The sequence below is a fragment of the Corticium candelabrum genome, chromosome 4, assembly GCF_963422355.1.
Source record: "Corticium candelabrum chromosome 4, ooCorCand1.1, whole genome shotgun sequence".
Classification (NCBI taxonomy): domain Eukaryota; kingdom Metazoa; phylum Porifera; class Homoscleromorpha; order Homosclerophorida; family Plakinidae; genus Corticium; species Corticium candelabrum.
The window spans coordinates 6,850,704-6,873,464 of record NC_085088.1 but is presented as its reverse complement, the minus strand read 5'-3'; the positions used below and the strand labels follow the sequence as shown (position 1 = coordinate 6,873,464).

At 42.1% G+C, this 22,761-nt stretch overlaps 8 protein-coding genes and 1 long non-coding RNA gene across 14 annotated transcripts; 6 read left to right on the top strand and 3 right to left on the bottom strand.

The window, feature by feature from the left end:
- Positions 1–937: 937 nt before the first annotated feature.
- LOC134178239 (uncharacterized) lies at positions 938–2,833 on the bottom strand. Its single transcript, XR_009969607.1, has 7 exons — positions 2,711–2,833; positions 2,536–2,645; positions 2,403–2,463; positions 2,145–2,233; positions 1,838–2,004; positions 1,594–1,770; positions 938–1,102 (listed from the first exon to the last, which is right to left on the bottom strand). It is a non-coding gene; the product is annotated as an uncharacterized LOC134178239 (long non-coding RNA).
- Positions 2,834–3,905: 1,072 nt separating this feature from the next.
- LOC134178237 (uncharacterized) lies at positions 3,906–9,183 on the top strand. Of its 5 annotated transcripts, none has more exons than XR_009969604.1 (4): positions 3,906–4,242; positions 7,603–7,775; positions 8,180–8,430; positions 8,493–9,183. XR_009969604.1 is itself a non-coding variant. In XM_062645072.1 (3 exons), exons 1-3 carry the CDS (start codon positions 3,906–3,908, stop codon positions 8,276–8,278), a joined length of 609 nt encoding a protein of 202 aa, XP_062501056.1. In that variant the 3' UTR covers positions 8,279–9,183. The 5 variants fall into 5 exon arrangements, 2 of the variants coding, with proteins under 2 accessions (XP_062501056.1, XP_062501057.1); XR_009969605.1 differs by having other exon boundaries at positions 3,966–4,076; positions 4,144–4,242; positions 8,157–9,183; XM_062645072.1 differs by having other exon boundaries at positions 8,180–9,183.
- A 30-nt stretch (positions 9,184–9,213) lies between these two features.
- LOC134178527 (uncharacterized) lies at positions 9,214–10,409 on the top strand. Its single transcript, XM_062645402.1, has 5 exons — positions 9,214–9,635; positions 9,689–9,954; positions 10,025–10,102; positions 10,173–10,303; positions 10,356–10,409. The coding sequence occupies exons 1-5, from the start codon at positions 9,583–9,585 to the stop codon at positions 10,407–10,409; spliced, it is 582 nt and encodes a 193-aa protein (XP_062501386.1). The 5' UTR covers positions 9,214–9,582.
- Positions 10,410–10,414: 5 nt separating this feature from the next.
- Positions 10,415–13,078, top strand: LOC134178235 (uncharacterized). 2 transcript variants are annotated; one of them, XM_062645070.1, is made up of 8 exons: positions 10,415–10,531; positions 10,590–10,761; positions 10,826–10,908; positions 11,164–11,454; positions 11,517–11,625; positions 11,692–11,855; positions 11,923–12,401; positions 12,471–13,078. In XM_062645070.1, exons 1-8 carry the CDS (start codon positions 10,445–10,447, stop codon positions 12,865–12,867), a joined length of 1,782 nt encoding a protein of 593 aa, XP_062501054.1. In that variant the 5' UTR covers positions 10,415–10,444; the 3' UTR covers positions 12,868–13,078. The 2 variants fall into 2 exon arrangements, with proteins under 2 accessions (XP_062501054.1, XP_062501053.1); XM_062645069.1 differs by having other exon boundaries at positions 10,823–10,908; positions 12,471–13,077.
- On the bottom strand, positions 13,021–14,453 carry LOC134178236 (uncharacterized). The gene is made up of 3 exons (XM_062645071.1): positions 14,251–14,453; positions 13,432–14,178; positions 13,021–13,365 (listed from the first exon to the last, which is right to left on the bottom strand). The coding sequence occupies exons 2-3, from the start codon at positions 13,765–13,767 to the stop codon at positions 13,021–13,023; spliced, it is 681 nt and encodes a 226-aa protein (XP_062501055.1). The 5' UTR covers positions 13,768–14,178; positions 14,251–14,453.
- LOC134178526 (recQ-like DNA helicase blm-1) lies at positions 13,770–15,173 on the bottom strand. Its single transcript, XM_062645401.1, has 5 exons — positions 14,978–15,173; positions 14,525–14,636; positions 14,251–14,461; positions 13,945–14,178; positions 13,770–13,865 (listed from the first exon to the last, which is right to left on the bottom strand). The coding sequence occupies exons 1-5, from the start codon at positions 15,171–15,173 to the stop codon at positions 13,770–13,772; spliced, it is 849 nt and encodes a 282-aa protein (XP_062501385.1).
- A 414-nt stretch (positions 15,174–15,587) lies between these two features.
- Positions 15,588–19,255, top strand: LOC134178525 (tigger transposable element-derived protein 4-like). Its single transcript, XM_062645400.1, has 4 exons — positions 15,588–17,249; positions 17,299–17,658; positions 18,201–18,209; positions 19,199–19,255. The coding sequence occupies exons 1-4, from the start codon at positions 16,131–16,133 to the stop codon at positions 19,253–19,255; spliced, it is 1,545 nt and encodes a 514-aa protein (XP_062501384.1). The 5' UTR covers positions 15,588–16,130.
- On the top strand, positions 19,217–20,093 carry LOC134179162 (KRAB-A domain-containing protein 2-like). The gene is made up of 2 exons (XM_062646054.1): positions 19,217–19,750; positions 19,805–20,093. Exons 1-2 carry the CDS (start codon positions 19,536–19,538, stop codon positions 20,052–20,054), a joined length of 465 nt encoding a protein of 154 aa, XP_062502038.1. The 5' UTR covers positions 19,217–19,535; the 3' UTR covers positions 20,055–20,093.
- Positions 20,094–20,120: 27 nt separating this feature from the next.
- On the top strand, positions 20,121–21,057 carry LOC134178524 (uncharacterized). Its single transcript, XM_062645399.1, has 3 exons — positions 20,121–20,211; positions 20,267–20,862; positions 20,936–21,057. Exons 1-3 carry the CDS (start codon positions 20,121–20,123, stop codon positions 20,939–20,941), a joined length of 693 nt encoding a protein of 230 aa, XP_062501383.1. The 3' UTR covers positions 20,942–21,057.
- The last annotated feature ends 1,704 nt before the right edge of the window (positions 21,058–22,761 follow it).

Sequence of the window (22,761 nt, the reverse complement as noted above, 5' to 3'; positions counted from 1 at the left end):
TAATAGGGAGACCAAACTCCTACGAAACTTTTTGAATATATTACAGGGATCGAGTCACGGGAGCGATGGCCAAATTACACGAAACGACAGGGAGTCACACGGAATAACAAATAATTATAACGAGTCTGTTAATATGACTTGGATGCATGTTACAATAATAATGAGAATCACGCAGACTACTCTACATGTACGAGAGATTACGCTGATGATATTGTTTGTTTGTGTTTTATAATAATATATGATGTCGGAAGATGATAATGATGATGATAATGATCATCATGATGATGCCATAAAGTAGGATATGAGTAAAATTCTTTAAATTTGTCTATCATATAATTATTACATATTGCTATGGAAGAGCATACAATATGTGGCTTGAGCAAAACTATCATGATTTCTATCTTGCCCTGAAAGCATAGAAAGTAAGGTTGGCATCATACCCTGTTTACCATAAATTTTACCTTGCCATGAAAGCATGGAATCTAGGGTGACCATGAATGCCCAGTTCTTACCATGCCTTGAAAGCAGGGTAATCATGGTTTACCTTGCTTTTTCTTGCAATTCCCATGTTCTCAAAGCACGGTAACCATGGTGTAACCTTGAATTCCCTACTATTTCCTTACTACACCTGACACGGGCAGTGCCAGACAAAGCAAGGAATTTCATGGAATTTCCATGGAAATTTCAAGGCGAAATTTCCATGAAAGCATCATATTTCTACCATGGTTACCCTGAAAGCAGGGGAAAAATTTTCCATGGCAATCAGGGTTATTATTTCTGTTCAAGCATGGAACATTTCCGGAATTTTTCTTGCTTCCATGGATCCATGGAAATAACGGTGGTGCTAAAACTAGGGTAGTATACACTGAATTCCGTGTTGCACGGATCAACCAGTTGTTCACAGGCAGGAACTCTATTTGGCACAAGAAATGGTGATTGGAAATCGCTGTATTGCACAATTAACATCTAGACATACTTTTCCAGCTATAATACGCATCCATACAATGTCATTGGTTGTCTTTTACTCGCAAGTATTTCAAGTTGTCTCCCAGGATTTGGTTGATCTTCCCTTCAGAAATGTCGTGGTACGTCTTGATAATGACTAGGCACACAAACCAAGCTCAGGTTCTAGCATTTAGCCACATTGCACAATACAGCAACACAAACTATTACATTACATTATTATTGCTTAAGACTCGATTACTGAATGCGACCATGAGCAATATACAGTGCACAGGTAGTCTATATCAAGTTACTTGCTATTGCAATTAATTAAAGTGTATTGTATTTGTACATGTGTTTAATAATACTGCTGCGACTAGACTTTCTTGGTGCTTGCATGTAATGATTTTAAAACAAATCATATTATTATGAGAGCATGCATTTTATAGTCATTAACGCAATATGGAAGTTTGCTTCAATTGTTCGTACGCATGTTGACTATTCTAGCTGCATGAATTCCAGACTGAAAACTTACAAGCAATATACCTTGCTATAAAAAGAGTACGTGCCATGAACGGAGTTATATATTAGTAAAAAAGTAGACTTTTTTTGTAAATTGTACTCATACTGAATGTCTATATAAGTACTAACTGCGTAATTCTTCAAGCTTCCTAGGTGGCTGGGAAAGCTTTGCTTGCTTATCTTTGTGGCTTTTCAGCCGACGTACACTGCTGATAATCAATTCGTCTTTTGTAAAGACAATTGCAGCTAGTTCTCTCACGGCCACAGAAGCGGATGATGCAGCTTTCATTTCGTTTTCAAAAAAGGCTAGAAAGACATCAATCATGAAATTAAGTCTCTGAATTTCTGTTAACAATGACGAAAAACCACAAACCATGTCTAGATTGTTGCCATCTTCATATTCTCCAAGAACAATTAACACATTATTTAACTTAATAGTAATAAATTGAAGACACAAGGAAGTTCAATTGAGAAGAATTACGTTGTCACTTTCTAATTCTTCATTTCCAATTCTTCATTTCCAGTTCTTCTATTAATGATCTAAATTTAAAAGCGCTGATTCATTAATTAGAAAAGATGTTTTGTGATGTAATTGTTTATCTAGAGCAAATCATGCAACAAGTGCAACAAACTGCACCCAGGATGTTCTCTTTGAGCGGTGTGCAGCAATTGAATCTTACCTCTTCCAAGTTATCTGCCATCTTTATCACAGTGCCTTCCAGCCGTTGTACTCGTTCTCTAAATCTAGATCTCCAGAGTGTTGACCTTGCTGTCAAAACAGCAGTAAATAATTAGGTTATGGCCTCAATCAAGTTAATCTAATTATAAAAAACGACTATGCTATAGTAATTAGTGAAGGGCGATCTTGCATGTCTAGCTAAACCAACTGACTACTTTAGTTTACTAACGATATTGTACACGAGAGTATACGCCTATACCTGATCACAGTCAGGCGTAATGCATTCAACATTGATCTCTTCTGAATCTTTGTCAGGCTCGCTGCAGTTACATAGAAACAGATCAAAGACACGATCAATAGCGAAAATTTCCTAAGTCAAAGACTCAGCTAACCAATGCGGTTCCAAGTCTGCAGTTGCAGGTGAATCCGGATCCATTCTTTCTGACACCATTATTCCACATTGATACCCAGCAGTTGAGCGTGCTCGGTTAGATCTGGCCGGCTGCAAACAAAGTTCAAATATATAACACCAGATTGTAACTTATTTAGCCCGTCAATTCAACCAACCGGATAGCATATGGCAGTATGCAGAAACAGGACTAAATTAATGACAAGAAGGTCCGAGTTGTCCACTGTAACAGAAGACGAGGGCGCGCCTAGAGAAGCGTCGCATTGTCTGTCGCCTTCTAGGATGGAGTTTTCTACTTCTAGATACGGCAATTCAGGTGTGCGCGCACACGATCTACCGTCGTATGTCCGCGGCGAGCCAGCTCTCTCGCGCACGGGATAGGGTTCCGAGGTATTTGTGTCGGCATCCATCTCTGCCTACCAGTCGTGTGAACGAGGGTCCGGTTCGGGACACTCGCTGACTAAATGTGATGCACTCTTGCACCGATAGCAGTGCCTCAACATTTTCCCGCACACTCGCACTACCAGATTGTAGTGACCAATTGTGATTAGAGTAGGAAAGTCGTCGGCTGTACAATCCTTAAACTTAAATAATCGGACACCCGTTTCGATGGTTGGATGTTTCTTGCTGGCTAGGCCTTCTCGTCGATACAAGTGTGCCCGTTCTGCACAGTATGGAAGTCACGTGATTATCATCCATTTCAAAAGACATCAACACCGTGACTGCTGTGTACTGAGTCTTCGGTTTCTGTACGCTTTCGCACGCGAAATGCCTTGCTTTGACGTCTACTCCGTGTGTCAGGAGTGTCTCTTTGGCTGTTTGATTCTTCAGAGTGACTTGGTAGTGATGACGTTGTACTCTGGCTATGCAGCTTACTTCGTCGACGCATACGTGTTGCAACACCGCCTCTTCTACTTCGTTATATGATACTGACAGGCTTTCGTCTATTCGAATCCTCAGTGACAAGTCGCGTACAATGTGCGCCGCCATGTTGACTTTGACGAACACAAGCGCAGTCACTCGTACGGCAGAGAAACTCTGCGTACAAGATACAAAGCGAAGAACAGACACGCAAAAGACCTGAAACGGTTGGTTGGCTGTCTGTCTGCACGACGTTTCCCCGTAGACTGAGACTTCTTGATCACGTGTCACTCGATCAGTCAAAGACAATGAAAAAAACTGGCGTCAAATGACGCGTTCTTCGTATCAAACAGTAGCTAAAGACGTCAGCTACTGAAATGTGATCGACAGCTAGAGCGAAAAACTCTCCAAAGCAAGAAAAGACGGCAAAATAGGGAGCTCACAGAAAACGTGCACACCCTAACTATCTATCTATCTATCTATCTATCATGTATGTATGTATGTGATGTACATGTACAGTGTATTTATCTAGCTGAGAAGCAGTTTGTCTACTGTGTCTGCTGCCGAAGCTACAAACCGACTGTGAGGGACAGTACAACATCAGAACAAAGAAGAGATACAAAAAGCAAGCGAATGGAACGTCCCTGTCTTGCAAGGATGAATGTAAGCATTGAAACTGAAGAGACTGTGAAGGTGTGGTACGTTAGTGGCCATACTGGTCACAATCCAGGTGTAAAAGAGAGCCATTTTCTCCATCTCCCGGCCTCGTGCAAGGACAAAATGATTCAGAAATTGATAATGGAAGTGACAATTGAGCGAGTTCTTGAAGGTAAGACAAACAATGTGTTTGTTGCTCTCTTTGATGCATCCTCGAAATGAATGTGTCAATTGTGTTGGTCTATTTTTGTCTTGAATGCACTAGTCTCCTTGATGCTTCTCACTTCCTGTAATGGTTTCCTTGCTTTACAAACAATTTAAATTGGGAACCAAGATTTTCAGTTCAAACTTACTAATTACAAGTAGGTAGTGTAGCTATTGTTGTTGACTGTGGTTGTTGGTATATGGACTTCAGGCAGGAGCTAGCTAGCAGAGAGAACAGAGATGAATTTGACAATCTTGCTCGGCAAGATCACTTTGTTACAAGACAGGATGTACGAAACTGTCAGAGGAATTCAATCGACTTTGCCAATTTTGGTCACACAAGTGATGCAGAGTCTGTCCAATCTCTTGTGCAGAAATTATAGGAGGAGAAATACAATCCAGTTCTTCTGTACAAGGAATGGGGCATAAAAATGACATTGTACCAGATCTTCCAGCAGAATCCTTCCTTTGTGTCTTCAAACAAAGCACAAGAAAGAATTGTTTCAGAAGTATGCCATGAACGTTCTGTGCATGGATTCGGCACATGGCACAAACCATTATGACTTCAAGCTTATCACTGTGATGGTTGCTGATCAGTTTGGGCAAGGTGCTCATTGCCAGAGATGCGTGGCTTTTGCACGGGATTGACTTAACTTAAATAAACAACTAACATATTTCCCTATGCCACGTAGGAAGAACGGTTGGTTGGTGCATTTGTAGCAAAGAGGAAAAGCAATATGTGCAGCACTTTTTACAAGCCATCAAGGATGCTGCCCCAACTACAACTATCAAAACAGTCATGACTGACGATGGTACCAAAAAAGATAATTTACTGGCACCAATGCAAAATAAACATCTAGAAATCAAATGTTTACTGAACAATCATTCACATTCTAAAGTGGTACCGTATCTTCTCACAAATGTGCCGTGGCCGAGAGGGGTCATGCCGTGTGCAGTGCGCGCTCGTGCCGTGTGCAGCGCGCACCCGTGCCGTGAATATTTTGAAAGCATTCTTGTGTTCACGCGTCAACCTCGGGAAAATGAGTCAAGCGCGTTCGGGCACGTGCAGCGATTTCATTAAATTTTTAGCTGCAAGAACAGGTAGGAAAGAAAATAAATTGTATTTGTCAAATGTTTTTCTTCTGTTCTTGTTGACTTGTAACAGAATTGCAAATGTTCGCAGATGTCTACGAAATCGTTCGTCTGCTATGTTTACTAGTCTAGTTCTGCAAATTGACTGATTTGTGAAAAGGGAGTTAGACTACTGTAGCTTGTTAATTTAAACGGGAAAGAAAGTCCAGTTATACGGGGGTTTCTTGCTATGCAATTTGGTCACGAGGGTAACTTGCGAAATGTATCCGAAGACTCAAGAGGGTCTTACCGAGGCAGCGCTTGAGCGTAGTCCTCAAAGTGTGTTCATGCATTTTCCATCAGGTTGAATCTGGCGGAATCTGAAGAACTAGCACAACCTTCATGTGACCCGTCCTGAACGTACATGCATGTAGTTCATTGAAGCACTAAAGTCCGTTCACGCATTAGATGGACTGAGGAATTCAGCGCGTAGCAGGACTATAGTATGGGTTTCCGAGATCTAATTGATATCGATGGACAGCTCTTGAAGAGCTTAATTCAATTATCATAATCATATATTTCTTGCTATGAAAAGAAGACCAGCATAAGCAACTTCCGGAATTGTAATGAGTTAGCGGTGGAGACAAGCTTAAATAGATCAATCTAGAGACAACCCCAAGTGAGATAACTCTTTATCAAACTAAGAAGGGGTGTAACAAAATACTAATGACGCAAACAATTAGAAACTCGTGTACAGTACAAGCAAGCATTTATTGATTTCCTGTGTCTTGCATTTGATCTTCGTCATAGCTCTCTGTGAAATCAGACTCACCACCATCTGACTCTTCGTTAGGGTTTACTTCAATCACCATATCTAGTGGTTTGCGTCCTTGCGACAACACACGCTAAGAATGCAATTAGTCTAAGATAGCTTCTTATACAAACATAACATCCCGCTTTCTTGATAATCTGTTTAGCTAAGGTCCAACCCTCAGACACGAGTACATGTAATTCGTGAACAGACTTTAGTACTGTAACGAGATAGCTTGACATCACTAGAGTGACGTCATACTAGTAGTTGTATTCTACCAATCTTGTAAGCCGGACACAGTTGTTAGCGCGTAGTCTTGTTCAGTTGTGTTATAGCTGCTAGTGTTGTAAGCAATAAACTAGCCACACGTCACAAGTACACACAAACCTCCCCAATCAGGGTAGTATGGGACCAGCCACTGTCCGGATTTGAGAATTGCCCGAAGAGAGAAAGAGGTAACGCGCGTTATGTTCTTGGGATCCCAGACCATTTTAATATATGGTTGGTGATCGTCGAGGCAGTTCTGCGTACAGTATAAGTGTACAGTACACAATTGTACATTGTCCAGAAGCAGCCATAAGCATGTCCTACCTACTGGTGCGTGACTTTCTGGTGTCAATCTAATTAGTGTCTATACGTGGAGTTTCTTGCCAAAGTGCTTACCTTGGAGCCCCAAAACCTCCCATGCTCTGGGTAAAAGTGCCCGGATATCGGAGGTCCAGATTAGAGAGGTTTGAGTGTAGTACTATTGTGCATCTAACAGTTTCTCACAAGTCGTTGACCATGCAGAAACATGATAAGGTTTTTCGGAAGAGTGAAAACTATAAACTTCAACAATAAAACATTTCAAGGATTTTGTCATTTAGCTAGTCAGATGTTGTGCTGCAGTGTTAGACTGGAAATATCACAGCAATATAAATCAGTGACAATGAACTACAGTACAAAATTGTACATCAAACCTTAAGCTTGCAGCTTCCAGTTTACAGGACATATTGCAAGCTTGTTTAGGACATGAACCTTGTAAATTAACGCTGGCTCCCTAGTGGTGTTCTATTTAGGGAGGCTTCATTGTACTTGGGTGTGGGTGGGCTTTCTAGAGGAAATGAGTTTGGTCAGAACTACATTTATCAGTGGCGGATGTAGGGGTGGTGGCACCGGCAGCCGTTGCACCACCCCCACCCCCACCCCACCCCATTTCTCAGATAAACCTAGCTTTCTCGAGCAAAATTAATATATCGGCAGGGTCTGCATGCACGACTTTGGCCGCCATCGCGAGGCAGAAAGTTCAAACTACGGTAACCTTACAACTAGTACTAGATTACAATCGATTGTCAATGTGGTGCACCCCTCATTTCCAAATCCGGTATCCGCCCCTGATTTATGTATATGTTTATGAGATGTACTCTCATATGCTATAGCTGTTTTATCTGTTTACTTACATTGAAGGATACAAGTTGGAGGATGACAACTGTCCTACTTCTCAACGACTTCTCTCAGCCAAGGAACTCCTCTCTACTGCAGCAGAGACGCAGAAACAGCTGAAGCACTTAAAAAGCAAACAGGCTGAAGAAGCAGCAGGCAGATATTCTGGAATTCGAAAGAATTCTAAAAACGTCGTTGTAAGTGTTGACATTAATTAAGTGCAAGACTTAATTTAATGCCTGTTACTTGTGAAGTTGTAGTCTGACATTATAACACCATAAAAAGTCATACCTGAATGATGGCTGATGATGTTTTGAAACTTCTGCAGTCACTTAATTAATAAGTTTTTGTTTTATTTTTCATAGTGGTTCTAACAGATAATTTATAAACATCATGATAGCATGTAGCATACAATTTCCACAGACTGTAACCAAATAGTGATTATAAAGTGGTTGGATATCAAAGTAATTTATCAATAGCACCAAGTATTAACTTAATTAAAGTATTACAGTCCTTTTTGGTAAGTATAATCAGAATCAACGATGATTGCTGAGATACTGTGTTTGAAACACGTGTAGGTGTCATTCTGTTTGTTGGACAGAGTAGGAAAAAAACCTTGAGAAGACAGCACCAGTTGAAGTACTGCTGGAAGTCGATACATCGTACAGCGATTGTGTGGCTGCAGCTAAACAGGCATTGAGTATCGACCCAGAGAATGAGCACAAGTTTCTAATAACGTGTCTTGGAGGAGTTATTGTTCCTGAACCTTCCATCGATATGCGCTGGACGATTGGAGAATACAAAGCAAAGAAGAGACCATCAGGTCTCCTGTCTCTTGCTTTGTGTCAACAGGTAATTTATGATTATACAGTTAAAATGTCAGCTAGTACACTAATTAAGCAGCATGCTATCAGGACATAATCACCAGTAGCAACAGGTACACAGCCAACAGGAAGAGGAAGTTTTCAAAACATAGTATAAATAGTTTGTGCATGATAACTTTCCTAGTTTATAGTTTGTTATGGCACTGCTTTAGCATGTACTAGCAACAAACAAAGTGAAGAAAATGAAGAAGAAAGGAGACCCAAATTGAAAAGAAAATACAAACGTCTTGCCAACACTTTTTATAAATAGGAAATCACGTGACTGTTATTGTTGCAGTTCGTAAATTTGTTAGTATTGTACACTACAGTGGCATTTGTAGCTGTAAACACGTACGCAAGATATAGCCTCGCAAGCCAGGCTCTTCCGCGCAGTCGCTGAGCTAACCGCACGTGAATCACACGAGGAGGAGGAGCTTTTACCGGAATTGCTCCAGCGCGAGAAGAGCCTGGTCGCTTTCGAGAACGTCATAGTGACGTGGGACCCCCGATCCGATTTCATAGCTTGATAAAGCTAATTCGATTGCTCTTAAAGAGCTAAATGGCGGTGTCTGTGTCACGACTTCACTGCAGCCAAGTAGGCCTACCAAGCAGCGCAGTAGTTTGAAGAACTGAACTCCTTTATTGCCTACGCGGTTACTGTAATTACGTAGCACTCAGAGTTGAAGCAGCACGCAGAGTCCGTGCATTTTCAACACGTCCTGCATGCGTATAGTACGTTGTCAACAAGACATGCACCTACTATGTACTGAGTCACGTCTATAGACTTGTAGCAAGCCTACAATTTGTTCTAGCCTAGATCTACTAAACGAGATGGCTATGGCTTCATGCAACCAGATGTAGAAAGGCGTGTAGCTAGATATCTTTGACCTTTGTCTTGTTCACACACGTTACTAAAATTTCTTAGTAGTGCACGTTTTGGAAGTTCACTGACGCACTAGAAGTACACTCGTTGTGTCAGTGGCAATAGCGACTATATGCATGTTGTATTAAAGAACTAGAGCAAGTATATAAGAAAACTCTATAGATAGGTAGATCAGTGGCTACTGTAGAAGGTTGGAGGTTGCATGTACATGTGTGGAAAGTGCTTGGTCTGGAGAGACAGCTAGACGTCTTTGCTACTATGTTTCCAGTTCACTGTGGAGAGAGCCATTCCCGTACAGAGCGAGCTGCCTGGTAAGTTCAAAGTACCACATATACGTTCATCTCAATCAGTCCTCAACTGTCAGGCTGCGTGAGCAATACACTCCATCTGATGTGGACTCAGTTCCCGTCTGGAAAGTTCAACAAGATGTACGCCACCGCTTTGGTGAAGTGTTGAGTGACAAAGAAATAGGGCTCATAGTGTTCACAGCATTTCCCCAATGTACTAGACGCAAGAAGAAAGGTCAATCTAGGGAATACTACTATGTTGGTTTCAAACCTGCAGTTCACCAGCACTTTGTTCAACAACTGGCACCCACAGAAGTATCAACTAGCGTCCCTACAACACCAGGTTAGTTAATTTGTGAAACAAAAATAGGAATTGCATCATTTCTTATGTTACCTTTCTTGTCCATTGGCAGACATTAACTGGGAAGCAGTGACCTTAGTTGAACAACTGGTACCCACAGAAGTATCAACTAGCGTCCCTACAACACCAGGTTAATTAATTTGTAAAACAAAAATAGGAATTGCATCATTTCTTATGTTACCTTTCTTGTCCATTGGCAGACATTAACTGGGAAGCAGTGACCTTATGTCTTATTTCTGAGATGGAGTCCCTGATTCGGGCAAAGGACCCAACCTTTATCCAAGGTCCAACTACTGAGGATGCCATAGGAAAGTTTTCACTCAGTAGTTTGGCATTACAAATGAGAAGGGAAGCACCACACCTGTATGACTTGCTCATTGCAGTTATACTTCCTCCATTACGATATGATACCTCAAATGAACCAACCAACACCATAAAAGATGCAGAAAAGGGGGCAACTCTTTCCCTGTCAATGCTACTAAAGCACAGGTCTAACAAAGCAATGGCAATTCCACTGATGATGACTATGATGATGATTGGAAGGGGGACTAACCGACAGGTACATGCACATTCTTTATTAGTTGTGAAGAACCACAACCAGAAAAATTTCTGTCAAGGTGATACATGACCTAAACCATCTAGGAGTTGCTGCCTCCTACGATCAAGGTTGGCGATATCTGGAAGGCATAGCAGAAGAACAAAGAAAAGTGAAAGAAATATGCAAGGGACCATGCCTGTGGGTTTACGACAACCTCAACATAACAAAAAATGTAGCACACCAAAGAAAGGGTAAAACAACATTTGCACTATTATAACTCACATTATGACTCGCATCACTGCTTGATGACAGAAGATCAGACTAAAATGTGGAACATGACCACAAGACTAGTAATCCAAATTGATGACATTCCAGCCGATCAGCCAACAGCCACAGCAGTAAGTGATAGAATTACTTTTTGTACAACCTGCTATTATAGTGCACACCCAGTCAAATACCTGTATGTAGACAGACACAGGGATAAAAAGACACAGACTAAATACATCAACACATTCCTACAATCACATTCCTACAATCACGTTCCTACAATCACGTTCCTACAAGCAGTAACACTCACATGAATATACCCAATGACAACAGACAAAGACAATTATTTTAGATCAAAGCTTGAGTAGCTATTGATAAATACGTAGACAAAGAGGCGACAAGACCTGAAAGAAGAAGATATTCTTCCATCTTCAAAAGATGCTGATGAAATCTACGAAAATGCTACGTCCTACCTCATGTTCTTCTTGACAAGCAAATTTGATTACCTCCAACATCTGACAAGTGTGTGTCCACGTCCTGTGCCCTACAAGACACCAACAAAAGCAGTAGTTGCACCACTCGAGATATTAGATATTAACGAAAGAAGTACGGATGGCAACATTCAAGTCTTAGAAAACTTTGCACGAGACACAGAAAAGTCAGAAACAACACCGGTTGTAAGTGCAGTCAAGCATAAAAACAGACAAGCTCATTTATAATTATAACAGTTCCTGTTTAGCCAATTGTAGGTGACCAACTGACCTGCAAGAATATCAGAGGGGCTAGAAGGCTTCGTTTACCTGAAACACAAGAACTTCACAAGCTTACTTGGGCAAAAGAGTCACCAGGTGAATAAAATTGAACATGTTTTGAATTGAAGAACATCTTAGGATGGCACATATTTCCCTCTTCAGGAGACTTTCACTTCACTTGGGAATGCCTCACTGTTTGTATACAAACTCTCTGGGGTTCAGCAAAAGCTATCGGTACCCTGAAACACCTTCAAGACATTGTGCATCGAACTTCAGTTGATAAGAACGTGAAAAAATTTAGACCTGCTGACGAATTTTTGACTCATGTACTACATCAAAAACTTAATTAAGTCATTGAAATAGATTTGAAAAATTAAACTTGTGACTTTGCAGGCCTTTGAAGCTCATCTTATAGCAGCAATATGTAAACATTTTGGAATTCAAAAGAAATCTGATCCCATACCTCATCCCAAGAATATCGAATTTGACTGGCTCAGGAAAAATGCAGAAGAGATATTATCAAAAACTATTGCCATCAAAGATGTTCAGTATCCGGACACAGACGACGAAGATGAGATCTACATGTACCATAGAACTCTACTGCGCATGGGGTATCTCTATACCAATCTAAGACAAGCTATCAGGTATGAGAACGGGCCTGAAATTATACGGATGTGGCGTACCTTCTTGTTGTATTTCCTGGGAGCTGGCAAGTCCAACTATGCGTCAGAGGCTGCTAACCTGCTCGCAAACCTGGCAGCCGACTGGCCGACTCGAGTAGCCTACATTCACACCCACCATCGAACGGTCAACACTGCAGGAAAAGCAGGCCACGGAAAGCCTGTTGATCAACTCATTGAACATTACAACTTGTAATTAGCTACATACCAATTGCATACCTTGCTTTTCAAGTTTAGTTGAGCATTTCTCTCTCTTTCTAGAATCGTCAAAAATGCAGTAAGATCAGCGGGACCTAATCTCACAAAGAAACACTTGGCAGTTGTCTCAAGATCAGCCTTTGCTCTCTATGAAGCCACGCAAATGGCAGATACTACACTAGGCCGACAAGTAGAAAAATACCATTCAGTGAGATCTCCTGATGGTGACATAAACGACATGGTAGAGGTGCTCTTGGCCGAAGAAGTTGTAACAGAAAAAAGTGGGCGGCGTTTAGTGGACTGTAAGTTTTCAGATCCTCGTAGATTAGGCATTTGGAAGAAGGAGGCAAGATGGATCACAAAATTCCTTGCTAAAACGAGCAAAGACGAAGAACGTAGTGACGAACAAGCACAGGAATGCCGGGAAGTAGAGGACCCGGATGATATAGAGTTATTTTAGTAGCTAGCTATAGGCTACTTTTCTTGACTCTCTCTGACGTTTTGGTGGCTTTTAAAAAAGCCGGTTATGTAGAGATTAGAGATTCTTGATAAGGTGATTTCTGTACATTATATACATTGAATTCGAAGTAACTTGTAGGAGGAATTACTAACTCTAGGACTTGTCATTGTGTGGGAAATTGAATATGTCAGTGAGAGCTCCTCGACTACACTGACGTTGTTGGATTTCGCGTGCGGGTAGCTCGTTGTCGTCATCACTCGCGAGCCTTGAACGACAGGCTTCAAGAACAGCGTAAAGGGAGGCGGCATGACGCTGTGAAAGACCAGGTACGCATGCAACCTTCTCCTCTGACGTCAACTCACTGCTGTTCCTGGCTATGTAGTCTAGCAGCTTATTAGAGGCAATGATCTCCACTCCAAGCCCTTTCTTACCCTCTATCTCGGCTGTAGTTGCTCGCCATCTGCTTAAAGCTCTTTTCAATCTCAAGGTGTCTTCAGGCTATAGATATAAGTAGGGTAAGGAAAATTTATACCTCATACATAGTAGAAATGTGTTCCTTCTCACCAAAGTCTCGTCAGTCACCTGAACATGACTTCTTTTATTACTTCTCCGCTGTGAAGGATGGTGTGAGTAGACAAACAGTCTGTTGGGATCCTGGCTGTGAGTAAGACAAGTGCTACAGCAAGGCAAACCCCCTTGTTCTGTCAGGTCGGAGTCCAAGGCTGCCATAAATACACTTCTAATGCATCTTTTACCGTTGACCAAACTTTTCAAGTCATCTTTTACACATTTTGCTTTTAGTTCAGATGGTCTGTACAACAGTACAGTAGTAGCAGGTAGCCCATCTCGTCCAGCTCTTCCAAACATCTGTACACAATAGCTACACAATTGTGCAGGCATGGTCACACACCATGGATAAAAAATACCTGGAACATCTGTGGAATAGAGTCAGGTAGCCCATAGAGGATTACCAATCGGATGTCTTTTATGTCGATTCCCTGAAATAGATTGAAACCGCAATTCTATCAGAATAACTGCATGGCATTCACATTTAGATATATCTATGTTGTAAGATACCATGCCAAATCCAATGGTAGCAACAACTACCGAGACCTGTGAATTTTTGAGCTGGCTCTCTGACTGTCTTCTTCTCTCTGTGGTGAGAGAAGAATGGTGTATTTCTGCAAGCCCAGTCTTCGACAACATCTGCCAAATGGCAGTGGCTGATTCCTTTGTTCGAACAAAGATAACCGTCTTTTTGAAGTCATTGCTTTCTTGTCGTAGGTCTTCAATAATAGGCATTAAACTGAACTGGAGTTATCATTGCAAAGAAGACCTTGCATAACTTGTATACTTTTATTTACAAATTTTATTCATACTAACCTCAGTTGTTGCCTTTTTCTTCATGAACAGAAAAAACAAGTTAGATCTGTTTAAGGATCCTCTGATAACTTTGGGATGATCAAGCCCAACTCTCTCAGCTATGACATCAATGGTAGCCTTTGTTGCTGTTGCTGTAAGCACCATCACTGGACATGTTGCAAACTGTCTAAGTCTGTGTAGTTGTGCGAATTGGACTCTGAAAGAGTCACCCCTGTATCACAAGGTTTCATAACTATAGTATGTCTGTGGATATGTGTAGTGCCATAATAAGTACCATTCCTGGACACAATGAGCTTCATCTATGGCAATTAATGAGATTCGTTTTGTCAGCGTTTTCATTTGCCCTAGCCATTCCAAACTTGTTGTACATTCTGGAGACAGGAAAACTGAAAACACATTCAGGTCTGGTATAGTGTCACGGTGTGTGTACAATATTAATAATATTAAATTTATGTATAATTTAATTACTAGTACATGAAACTTTCTAGACTAAAATGTGAGATGTCATGCACCAACCAAAGTGACAGAGCTGTAGGTCGCTTGTCCTAGCGTACTTTAGTTCTCCCGGATGGACAAATGACGCAGCTCTGAGCCCAAGATGCTTCAATTTCTCCATCTACCACTCATGTAAGTAAATAAAGAGCGAACGATGCCAAATATGCCATTCTTACCTGATCATTCATCAGTGCACGCAGCGGACTTATTACCAGGCAACACAAATTACTACCCGCAATGAGTGGAGGTAGCTGGTAACACAGTGACTTCCCAGCGCTGGTCGTCAAGCGAACAACCGTGTCGTTTCCGTGTACCACTGATCGTATAGCTTCCAATTGACCGGGTCGGAACTCACTGAAGCCAAACACGCTCTTCAGCAGAAGCGTAGCTTTCTCGCAAATCCAGTCACTACTTTTCGGCGACGCCATCACACAGTAGAAATATCTACGCTTTTTGCGCGCCTTCTTCTCTAGCCAATAGCAAGCGTACTGTACTTTGCGCTTCATGTATCAAACGCAATGCCATTTAGCTCTTTAAGAGCAATCGAATTAGCTTTATCAAGCTATGAAATCGGATCGGGGGTCCCACGTCACTATGACGTTCTCGAAAGCGACCAGGCTCTTCTCGCGCTGGAGCAATTCCGGTAAAAGCTCCTCCTCCTCGTGTGATTCACGTGCGGTTAGCTCAGCGACTGCGCGGAAGAGCCTGGCTTGCGAGGCTACGCAAGATACAGTATTTGCATTGCTTGCAAAATGTCAGGCAGTAATAGTAGATCCCAGCTACCGCTTCTTCTTCGAAGACCAAGAGCTCTAGTCTTTCGCTTCAGCCAGCTCATGCTACAATGCAATTCACAGTATCACAAATAGAGGTTTGCAAGTAAATAAGTAAGCGTTCCTAGTCACCTCCGAACAATGTGATTCGCAGCCAAATACGCTAGAATCACCTTCGAAGGTTTTCCCTCTTGATAGTAAATTCTAGTTCTCTCTAAACCAAACCAAAATCGTGTCAGTCAAACTGCAAGCTAGAAAATAATGAGTAGATACCATCCAGCTGAGCAGCGTCCATTTGGCAGTACGTTGTAGGCTGAAACGAGTATATTTGATTTGCGCATGCGCCATAGCTAACACGTGTAACAGAATGTAATTAGATAATACACTTGTATAAGTACAGTCTACCTTACATTTAGCGACATTGGGTTTAGCGACACATCGGTATTAACGACCGAAACGTTTTACCCTATCAAGAAGGTAGTACAAAATATGTCTTCCTACCTCGGGTTTAGCGACAGCGGATATAGTGACAAATTGCATTTACCGACCTGTCTAAACTGTCCAGTGTAGTACTAATTTCCTCGTTTATACCGACCAATGTAAATTTTGTAACGCATGCGCCGATCACGTGTCTTGAGCATGGCTTCCAGAAAGCGAAAACGGCTGTCATTCTCAGAAAAATACGCGATTTTGGCCGAACTCGACTCTGGCGTGTCACGGAATGCGTTGGAAAAGAAGTACGACGTCCCTCACGGTACTTTAGCTGGCATCATCAAAGACAGGCGTCGAATAGAAGAAGCAGTTGCCAGCGGAACGAGCCTAGGTGCTAAGAGTTCAAAGTTATCGAGATATTCTCAGATCGACGCTGCTCTGCTTGAGTGGTTTCGTCGAATTAGGACCAATTGTCCAGAAACTCCGATAACTTGTCTGGAGATTCTAACGAAGGCAACCGCAATAGGAAAAGAGCTGAAAAGAAGAGAAGTTGCTGCTTACAAGTCGTTTGACGAAAATTGCCTCGATCTCAATTGGGTGGATCGCTGGAAGAAGAGGAATGCGATAGCATCAAAGAAAATGCACGCCGAAAGTCAATCAGCCGACAAAAATGCTGCAGCTGATTGGGTGCAAAATCAGCTGCAATTGATTCGACAAGAATTCTCTGATGACAACTTCTTTAATGCAGATGAAACTGCGCTATTTTGGAAACTCATGCCTGATAGAACCCTCGCATTCAAAGGTGAAAAGTGCCGAGGAGGAAAACATTCTAAGGAACGCCTAACAATTCTTGTCGACGCCAGTGCTACGGGAGAAAAATTGTCTTTATTTGCTATTGGCAAAAGCAAGAAACCACATTGCTTTCGCGGTGTGGCAAACATTCCCGTAGCTTACGATGCTAACAGAACTGCTTGGATGACGAAGCAGTTATTTGAGCCGTGGCTGAGAAAGTTAAACGCAAAAATGCTTGGCCAGAAAAGAAAAATTGCGTTGATTCTTGACAATTTTTCAGGCCACCCTCAGGTTGCCTTGTCAAACGTGAAAGTATTCTTTCTTCCTCCAAACACAACGTCTATAGTCCAGCCAATGGATGCAGGCATTATAAAGAACTTGAAGTTTCACTATAGGCGATTGTTGATGAAGAAGCCATTGCTCTGCTACGAAACGGAAACGCCATTTGCAATTAACGTTCTTCACGCTTTAGAGTGGCTAAAAATAGCATGGAAATCGGTTGATGCTCAAGTCATTCGCAATTGCTATTGCCACGCAGGATTTCGCCGCGTGGGTGAAGGAGTGGAAGAGCCGCGTCTTCCGCATTCCTTTCCGCTTTGGAGCAACGCAGAGGATGCCTGGTCTCACACAAGGGATTGACTGGACCGAATTCGTTGACGTAGACCAATGTGTTGCGGTGGGGCCTAGCAGTAAAAGAGACTCCGTTAATGATATTTTAGACACAGTCTTTCCAGAAACAAGAGAACCACTCGATGAAAGCACTACCTCTGACGAAGAAGATGTCGAAGAAATTGATACTTCTCCTCCACCATCGTTCAAAGAGGCTATGACAAGCATTGGATCAGCATTGGACTATCTTCGGACAATTCAAGGGTCAGAGGCAGAGTGCCTGAAATTGGCAAATATTCGTGAGTATATGGTGGACCAATACTTCAAAAACCAAAAGCAACAGCGCATTGAACAGTACTTTAAACCCATAAATGAAAACTAGATTGCTCGCGAGTTGATATATTAAACTAAAACAAATGTCAAACCTGTTAGTAAGCCTCTACAAGGCATTTACTGTGCGTAAACGTGTACATTGGGGTCAACGACACATCGCAAATAACGACCTAAATATTATGCCCTTTTAGATGTCGCTAAATGTGAGGTTGACTGTATATTTAATTGATCTTTATTAATCCATATTTCTCCTAACTGTAAGTTATTTAGTTGCACAACAGCCGTAAGCAACGGATAATTGAACGCCTGAATCGGTTACTTGAACGCAAAATACTTTAGAAGTGCAACTGAAAGTCTGTTTCCTAGTTAATGGCCCACATTCTATATTCTTCATGTCCCCTGAGACTGCTGTGGAGTAACAATGTACAGTAAGACCTGCATGAATCAAATGTTCTTGCTGAAGTTAAATAACAGAAGACTCATTGTCTTTACTGTGCTTATTGTGAGCTGTTGTGTCAGGTAACTGAGGTATTTAAGCTTCAGGTGCTTTGTTGAAGTACTTTGTTAAGCTTCTTGACTTTCTGAAGACAATGCTTTCATCTTCAGGCCTGTAGGCTGGAGGTTTAGTGGGTTCATTTGAACTCCTATTTGGTGTGTCAATGTCAGCTTTTCTGAGTCAACTTCTTTCATACATAGCAAGGAGTTTCGCTCTTTTCTGTTTCATTTGGTACTTCTAGTTCTGCATCTAGTTCTGCATGAAATGTTTTCAAACTACGAATCATTACATGCACTTTGCACTTTGTGGCAGCCATAAGACTCTTGTCTCAGAAGTCATGTCCGAGTTGCTGGAGGTCCATGAGAACATGAACCCTACCGAGCAGCACCACAAAAGGACTATCAGTTCGCTTTCAGAAGAACTCGAGACCCGCCTACGCAAGGCGACTCGAGGGCGCCTGACGTCGCGGCCGGGAGTCTGAGAATATCGAAATTCTCCACACACGAAGACGAAATCGAGACAGAGAAATCCGGAATAAGCGCCGCTACCAGGAGACCGGACCCCCGTCGCCACGACGCAGAACCCGAGCGTCAAGCGGCGGCGACATGTACGCCGCTGCTGGGCGCACCGGCCCATTGACGCGCAAGCACGGCGCGTCGGAGCGCTGAGTCGTCGTAGGCGCACCATACCAAAAGTCTTTGCGCGATCTCAAAAACATCTACGGAACAGCTTCCACGGGTCATACCCATGAAGCAGCACTTACATTTACCAAATTACATTAATAATTACATCAAAATTTACAACAGCAAATAAGAACAAAGAAGCAGGAGCCACAAGTGTCAAGTGACTAAAACACCCTACAGTTGTTCCGTCGTAATGCTGCCGAAAGGCATTCAGGTACGTACCTCTAACAGCAACGTATATCTGCAAAGGTCTGCAAAGGTCTGCACGTTAGAGATACGTAAGAAAAGAAAGGACATGTCTCATGCATCAAACTAACAATGTGATGTGTTGATTACAGATATGGGTGGTCGAAGAACTTTGTCAACAGCAGAATTTGACCTTATTAAGTACTTGAGATCACATAGTAGATCATCGGCGAATGAAAGAAAATCTCAAATACAATGGAAGGTTTTGCAAGTCCGTGTGCAAAAATCAGTTTGCACTTCGACATGTCTTCGATTCCAGATCGAAAAACCCTAATGGTATTGAAGAAAGACGTATGGTTTCATCTTCAAATAAAATTGTAGTACACGCAGAAGAAGTAGAAGAACTGATCACGACCCTCTACAACCGCAGCAAAGGCGCTAATGCAAAGACACTGTATGGTCTAATTTCAAAGCACTTTGCCGGGGTGGATGAAAGTATCATTCAAACACACATTAGTGCAACACGAGAAGCCCAGTCTTTCCACCCTAAGTTTTAACAAGGCACCTTTGCAGCCTATAACCGCTTCTGAAGTACAGGAGCGAAGTCAGTTAGATCTGGTAGACTTCTCAGATCTTCCAGTTGAAGTTGAGCCAGACGGTCTGACGTGCAGGTATGTCCTTAGCGTTCTAGATGTGTTCAGCAGGTAATTACCATATTTGCAAAATATTCAAGATGAAATAAACCTTACTTTGTTTAGGCATTTGTTTCTCCGGCCATTGTCTGGAAATTCTCCTTACCTGGTGGCTCAAGAACTGATTGATATCTTCTACATCGTTAGTCCACCGAGAATAATTCAGACAGATCAGGGCACCGAGTTTCGAGGAATGGTTGAAATGTTGTCCTCAGCCATGAATATCACTGTAATTCGTAGCAGGCCTTACCATCCACAATCTCAGGGAAAGGTTGAGTCTATATACATACCGTACGCCACAAAAGCACTAGTATGACTTACCAGTGATATATCGCACATTGAAAAATCTAATCAGTCTCTGAAAAGCAAAATCAGGTATGATATGACATTGAACGGCACGGAGGGCGTCCATTGGGTCGAGGAACTCCCCATTTATGAGCACCTCTACAATGTGTCGCCGCATCAGGCTTTAGGTAAAGCATATTTCAGTAATACAATATCATGTCTGTAATTTGTATTAAATATTAGGATCTAAATTATGTCCTTTCGAAGTCTTTTATGGCAGGCCAAACAACGCTGTCCTTTATAGCCATGTCATGAAGACGATCGAAAATACAAATGATTACAAGTATGATGATGTGTGTAATGGTGACTTTGTTGACATGGACAATGAAACAGACGCTGCTTCCTCATTCAACAGTCTCCAAACGGTGCAAGAATCTATAGCTAATTCAGAGATTGCAGACAGTGATCAGGGTAGTGTCCGAAGCCATTGCGTCGCTACCTGGCTCGAAACTTGTCGCTTGCTACGGGAGGCTGCCTTAAAGTCTACCAACAAAGCTGCCTCTAAGATGATTGGTCGTCGCCTTGGATTGAGGGTACCAACAGAGTATAAAGTAGGAGATGACGTCTTAGTCCTCTTTCCTGCAATAAGACCAGGCCGAAGGAGAAAGCAGCAGTATCATCGTTTTATTACGTCTGTGCCTGGCAGAGTAGTAGCAGCGCAACCAGATCAGTACCGATATCGAGTGGAGTTTCATCATCAATGGAAGTCAACCACAAAATGGCTTTCGGTAACAGACATCACATCTCCGTCGCTGTCTTTAGAAAAATCTACAAGTAAGGTCAGTACCATGCAAGATGTCGCACTAATATAACGTCACGTTTGGAAGCTATATATTGACGTGTTTTCATTAGATGTAGGTAGATCAGCCAACTTGTCTTTGCTAGCACCAAGTTTTTGATAACTTGCACCGTGAACATTCGGCACAGCTTTATGCAAAAATTGAAGATGACTGCGAAACACAAAGCTAAAATGACGCTGGCGAGGTACGGAAGAGAGTTGATTAGACAGCCGTAACGAAACAAGGTTTACTTGCATTGTGTGCGCAGGAAATTCCGCCAACTGCAAAGAGCAAGAAATCGCCTTCCGGAGAGTTTCCAAGATTTGGCATACTAGACAACCTCGCCCAAACATCGTCAGCTATTTATCAGCTTTCTGCTTTGACGGCCACATCCAGTCTAGCTATTTTTCAAGTTTGCTCTTTACTTGCACCAAAAACTCAGGGAAAGTTTTCCGAAGGATGACAGCATCTTGTCACACCCAGGCGTAAGCGCTGTTACGAGTGACGGTTCGGCTAATCATCCACTATCTAAAATTGCAGTTGCAAAAAGCGAGATTATTGAATCATCTTTCGACAGGCTTAAACCTAAGCCCCAGAACAGTTGCTCCTGCTCTCCTAAATGTAGTCGCCAAGCAAGCGCTCAATGCAGCTTCAGAATGCACAAAGCGTGTTGCAAAAAAGCAGCATAAAATGTTCTGTGAAGTGTCACAATCGCTCCGCAGCAGATTTATGGTATTACAAAATTTAATAGTAGTTATTGCATGTACATCGTTGAGTAACTTTCTTGTGCAGGGAGGAGCATTTGATGAAACTCACCTCCAGTCATTCTACAGTTGTATCATCGCTCTCGCGATGTGCTGCTGATTCTCGTCAACGGTAGCCTGGACAAACATTGAACGAGTGCAGAAATGTTTGTCTTATTGTGTAAAAGTGGGAAGGAGCGGATAGAAACGGACGGTGTTCTAGAAGAAAGGTCTAGCGATATTCCTACTATGCAGAAAGCTAGTGAGTGTCACGTGGTCACATGCACTGACCGTGGTGTCAGAATATTGATTGCTGGACTGTTGGGAAGCAACTTCGTGTTCGTTTGTTGGTAGAAACAAGCTGATTCTAGCATGACTGACGAAATTTACCACGTATTCCTAGCTACCAGTAAGCAGAAAGATTCCTGTTTTGTACCAGAAAAAAGATGTACAGGAACTAGCCAAAGTCCTATGGAGTGATGAGTCTACTTTCGAGCTATTTCCAGCTAAAGGGCGAGTGTGGGTTAGACGGGGACCTAATGAGAGGTTTAAGGAGGAGTGCCTAGTGCCTACAGTTAAACATGGTGAAGGACTCTGTTATTGTCTAGACTTTTCTAGCTTTAATAAAACAGTAAAACGTAAGTTTTCATAACGTTTTGCTGAGGTAATTATTGCTGCTAAGTTATAAAACAAGAAAAACTGGTATTTTGGCAGGGTGCCCCAAACTTTGGCTCTCAACTAATAAATCTCTATATTCAGCATGTGTCCAAGTTTGGATGGACAGCTTTGATGTTTGCAGTACAGAACAGAAACGAAGAATTGTTAATCTTTAACCATGGCAATTACAGAGCGAACAAGCCGCACAACAAAATTACTGAAAAAGCAACTGTAACTACGTTTTAGCAATAAAAACGTCGTCTTCAAATAAATGATTCAGATTTCAACAGCGTAGGGTTTTAAACGGTGTCTATTTTTTTCAAACGACGTCGCGCCAGTTTCTTTCAGAGGAATGGGACGAGCTTCGCCGAGCAAGTAGACAGGGTGAGTTCTTTGAACTTGGAGCGACGTCCATGATAACAGGACGGTCGGACTCTATCCCTACCGCGAGTTTCTTGTAAACAAAAGGAAAAGTACGGCGACATGTCAACTGTAAACG

Excerpts from the sequence above, each read along its gene's own strand:
- LOC134178525 (XM_062645400.1), top strand. The coding sequence starts at position 16,131 with ATGCGCCGATCACGTGTCTTGAGCATGGCTTCCAGAAAGCGAAAACGG. Across the intron at positions 17,250-17,298 it reads GGAAATCGGTTGATGCTCAA|GAGTGGAAGAGCCGCGTCTT; the intron begins GTCATTCGCAAT and ends GCGTGGGTGAAG.
- LOC134178527 (XM_062645402.1), top strand. The coding sequence starts at position 9,583 with ATGTTTCCAGTTCACTGTGGAGAGAGCCATTCCCGTACAGAGCGAGCT. Across the intron at positions 9,955-10,024 it reads TAGCGTCCCTACAACACCAG|ACATTAACTGGGAAGCAGTG; the intron begins GTTAGTTAATTT and ends GTCCATTGGCAG. Across the intron at positions 10,103-10,172 it reads TAGCGTCCCTACAACACCAG|ACATTAACTGGGAAGCAGTG; the intron begins GTTAATTAATTT and ends GTCCATTGGCAG.
- LOC134178526 (XM_062645401.1), bottom strand. The coding sequence starts at position 15,173 with ATGGCGTCGCCGAAAAGTAGTGACTGGATTTGCGAGAAAGCTACGCTT. Across the intron at positions 14,637-14,977 it reads GCTACCTCCACTCATTGCGG|TTTTCCTGTCTCCAGAATGT; the intron begins GTAGTAATTTGT and ends ATGTGTTTTCAG. Across the intron at positions 14,462-14,524 it reads GCTCATTGTGTCCAGGAATG|GGGTGACTCTTTCAGAGTCC; the intron begins GTACTTATTATG and ends CTTGTGATACAG.
- LOC134178524 (XM_062645399.1), top strand. The coding sequence starts at position 20,121 with ATGACATTGAACGGCACGGAGGGCGTCCATTGGGTCGAGGAACTCCCC. Across the intron at positions 20,212-20,266 it reads GTCGCCGCATCAGGCTTTAG|GATCTAAATTATGTCCTTTC; the intron begins GTAAAGCATATT and ends ATTAAATATTAG.
- LOC134178236 (XM_062645071.1), bottom strand. The coding sequence starts at position 13,767 with ATGCCTGCACAATTGTGTAGCTATTGTGTACAGATGTTTGGAAGAGCT. Across the intron at positions 13,366-13,431 it reads AGGTGACTGACGAGACTTTG|CCTGAAGACACCTTGAGATT; the intron begins GTGAGAAGGAAC and ends TTATATCTATAG.
- LOC134178235 (XM_062645069.1), top strand. The coding sequence starts at position 10,445 with ATGCTACTAAAGCACAGGTCTAACAAAGCAATGGCAATTCCACTGATG. Across the intron at positions 10,532-10,589 it reads GAAGGGGGACTAACCGACAG|GTGATACATGACCTAAACCA; the intron begins GTACATGCACAT and ends ATTTCTGTCAAG. Across the intron at positions 10,762-10,822 it reads TGTAGCACACCAAAGAAAGG|AAGATCAGACTAAAATGTGG; the intron begins GTAAAACAACAT and ends GCTTGATGACAG.
- LOC134179162 (XM_062646054.1), top strand. The coding sequence starts at position 19,536 with ATGAAAGTATCATTCAAACACACATTAGTGCAACACGAGAAGCCCAGT. Across the intron at positions 19,751-19,804 it reads GTTCTAGATGTGTTCAGCAG|GCATTTGTTTCTCCGGCCAT; the intron begins GTAATTACCATA and ends TACTTTGTTTAG.
- LOC134178237 (XM_062645072.1), top strand. The coding sequence starts at position 3,906 with ATGTATGTATGTGATGTACATGTACAGTGTATTTATCTAGCTGAGAAG. Across the intron at positions 4,243-7,602 it reads AATTGAGCGAGTTCTTGAAG|GATACAAGTTGGAGGATGAC; the intron begins GTAAGACAAACA and ends CTTACATTGAAG. Across the intron at positions 7,776-8,179 it reads AGAATTCTAAAAACGTCGTT|AGTAGGAAAAAAACCTTGAG; the intron begins GTAAGTGTTGAC and ends TTTGTTGGACAG.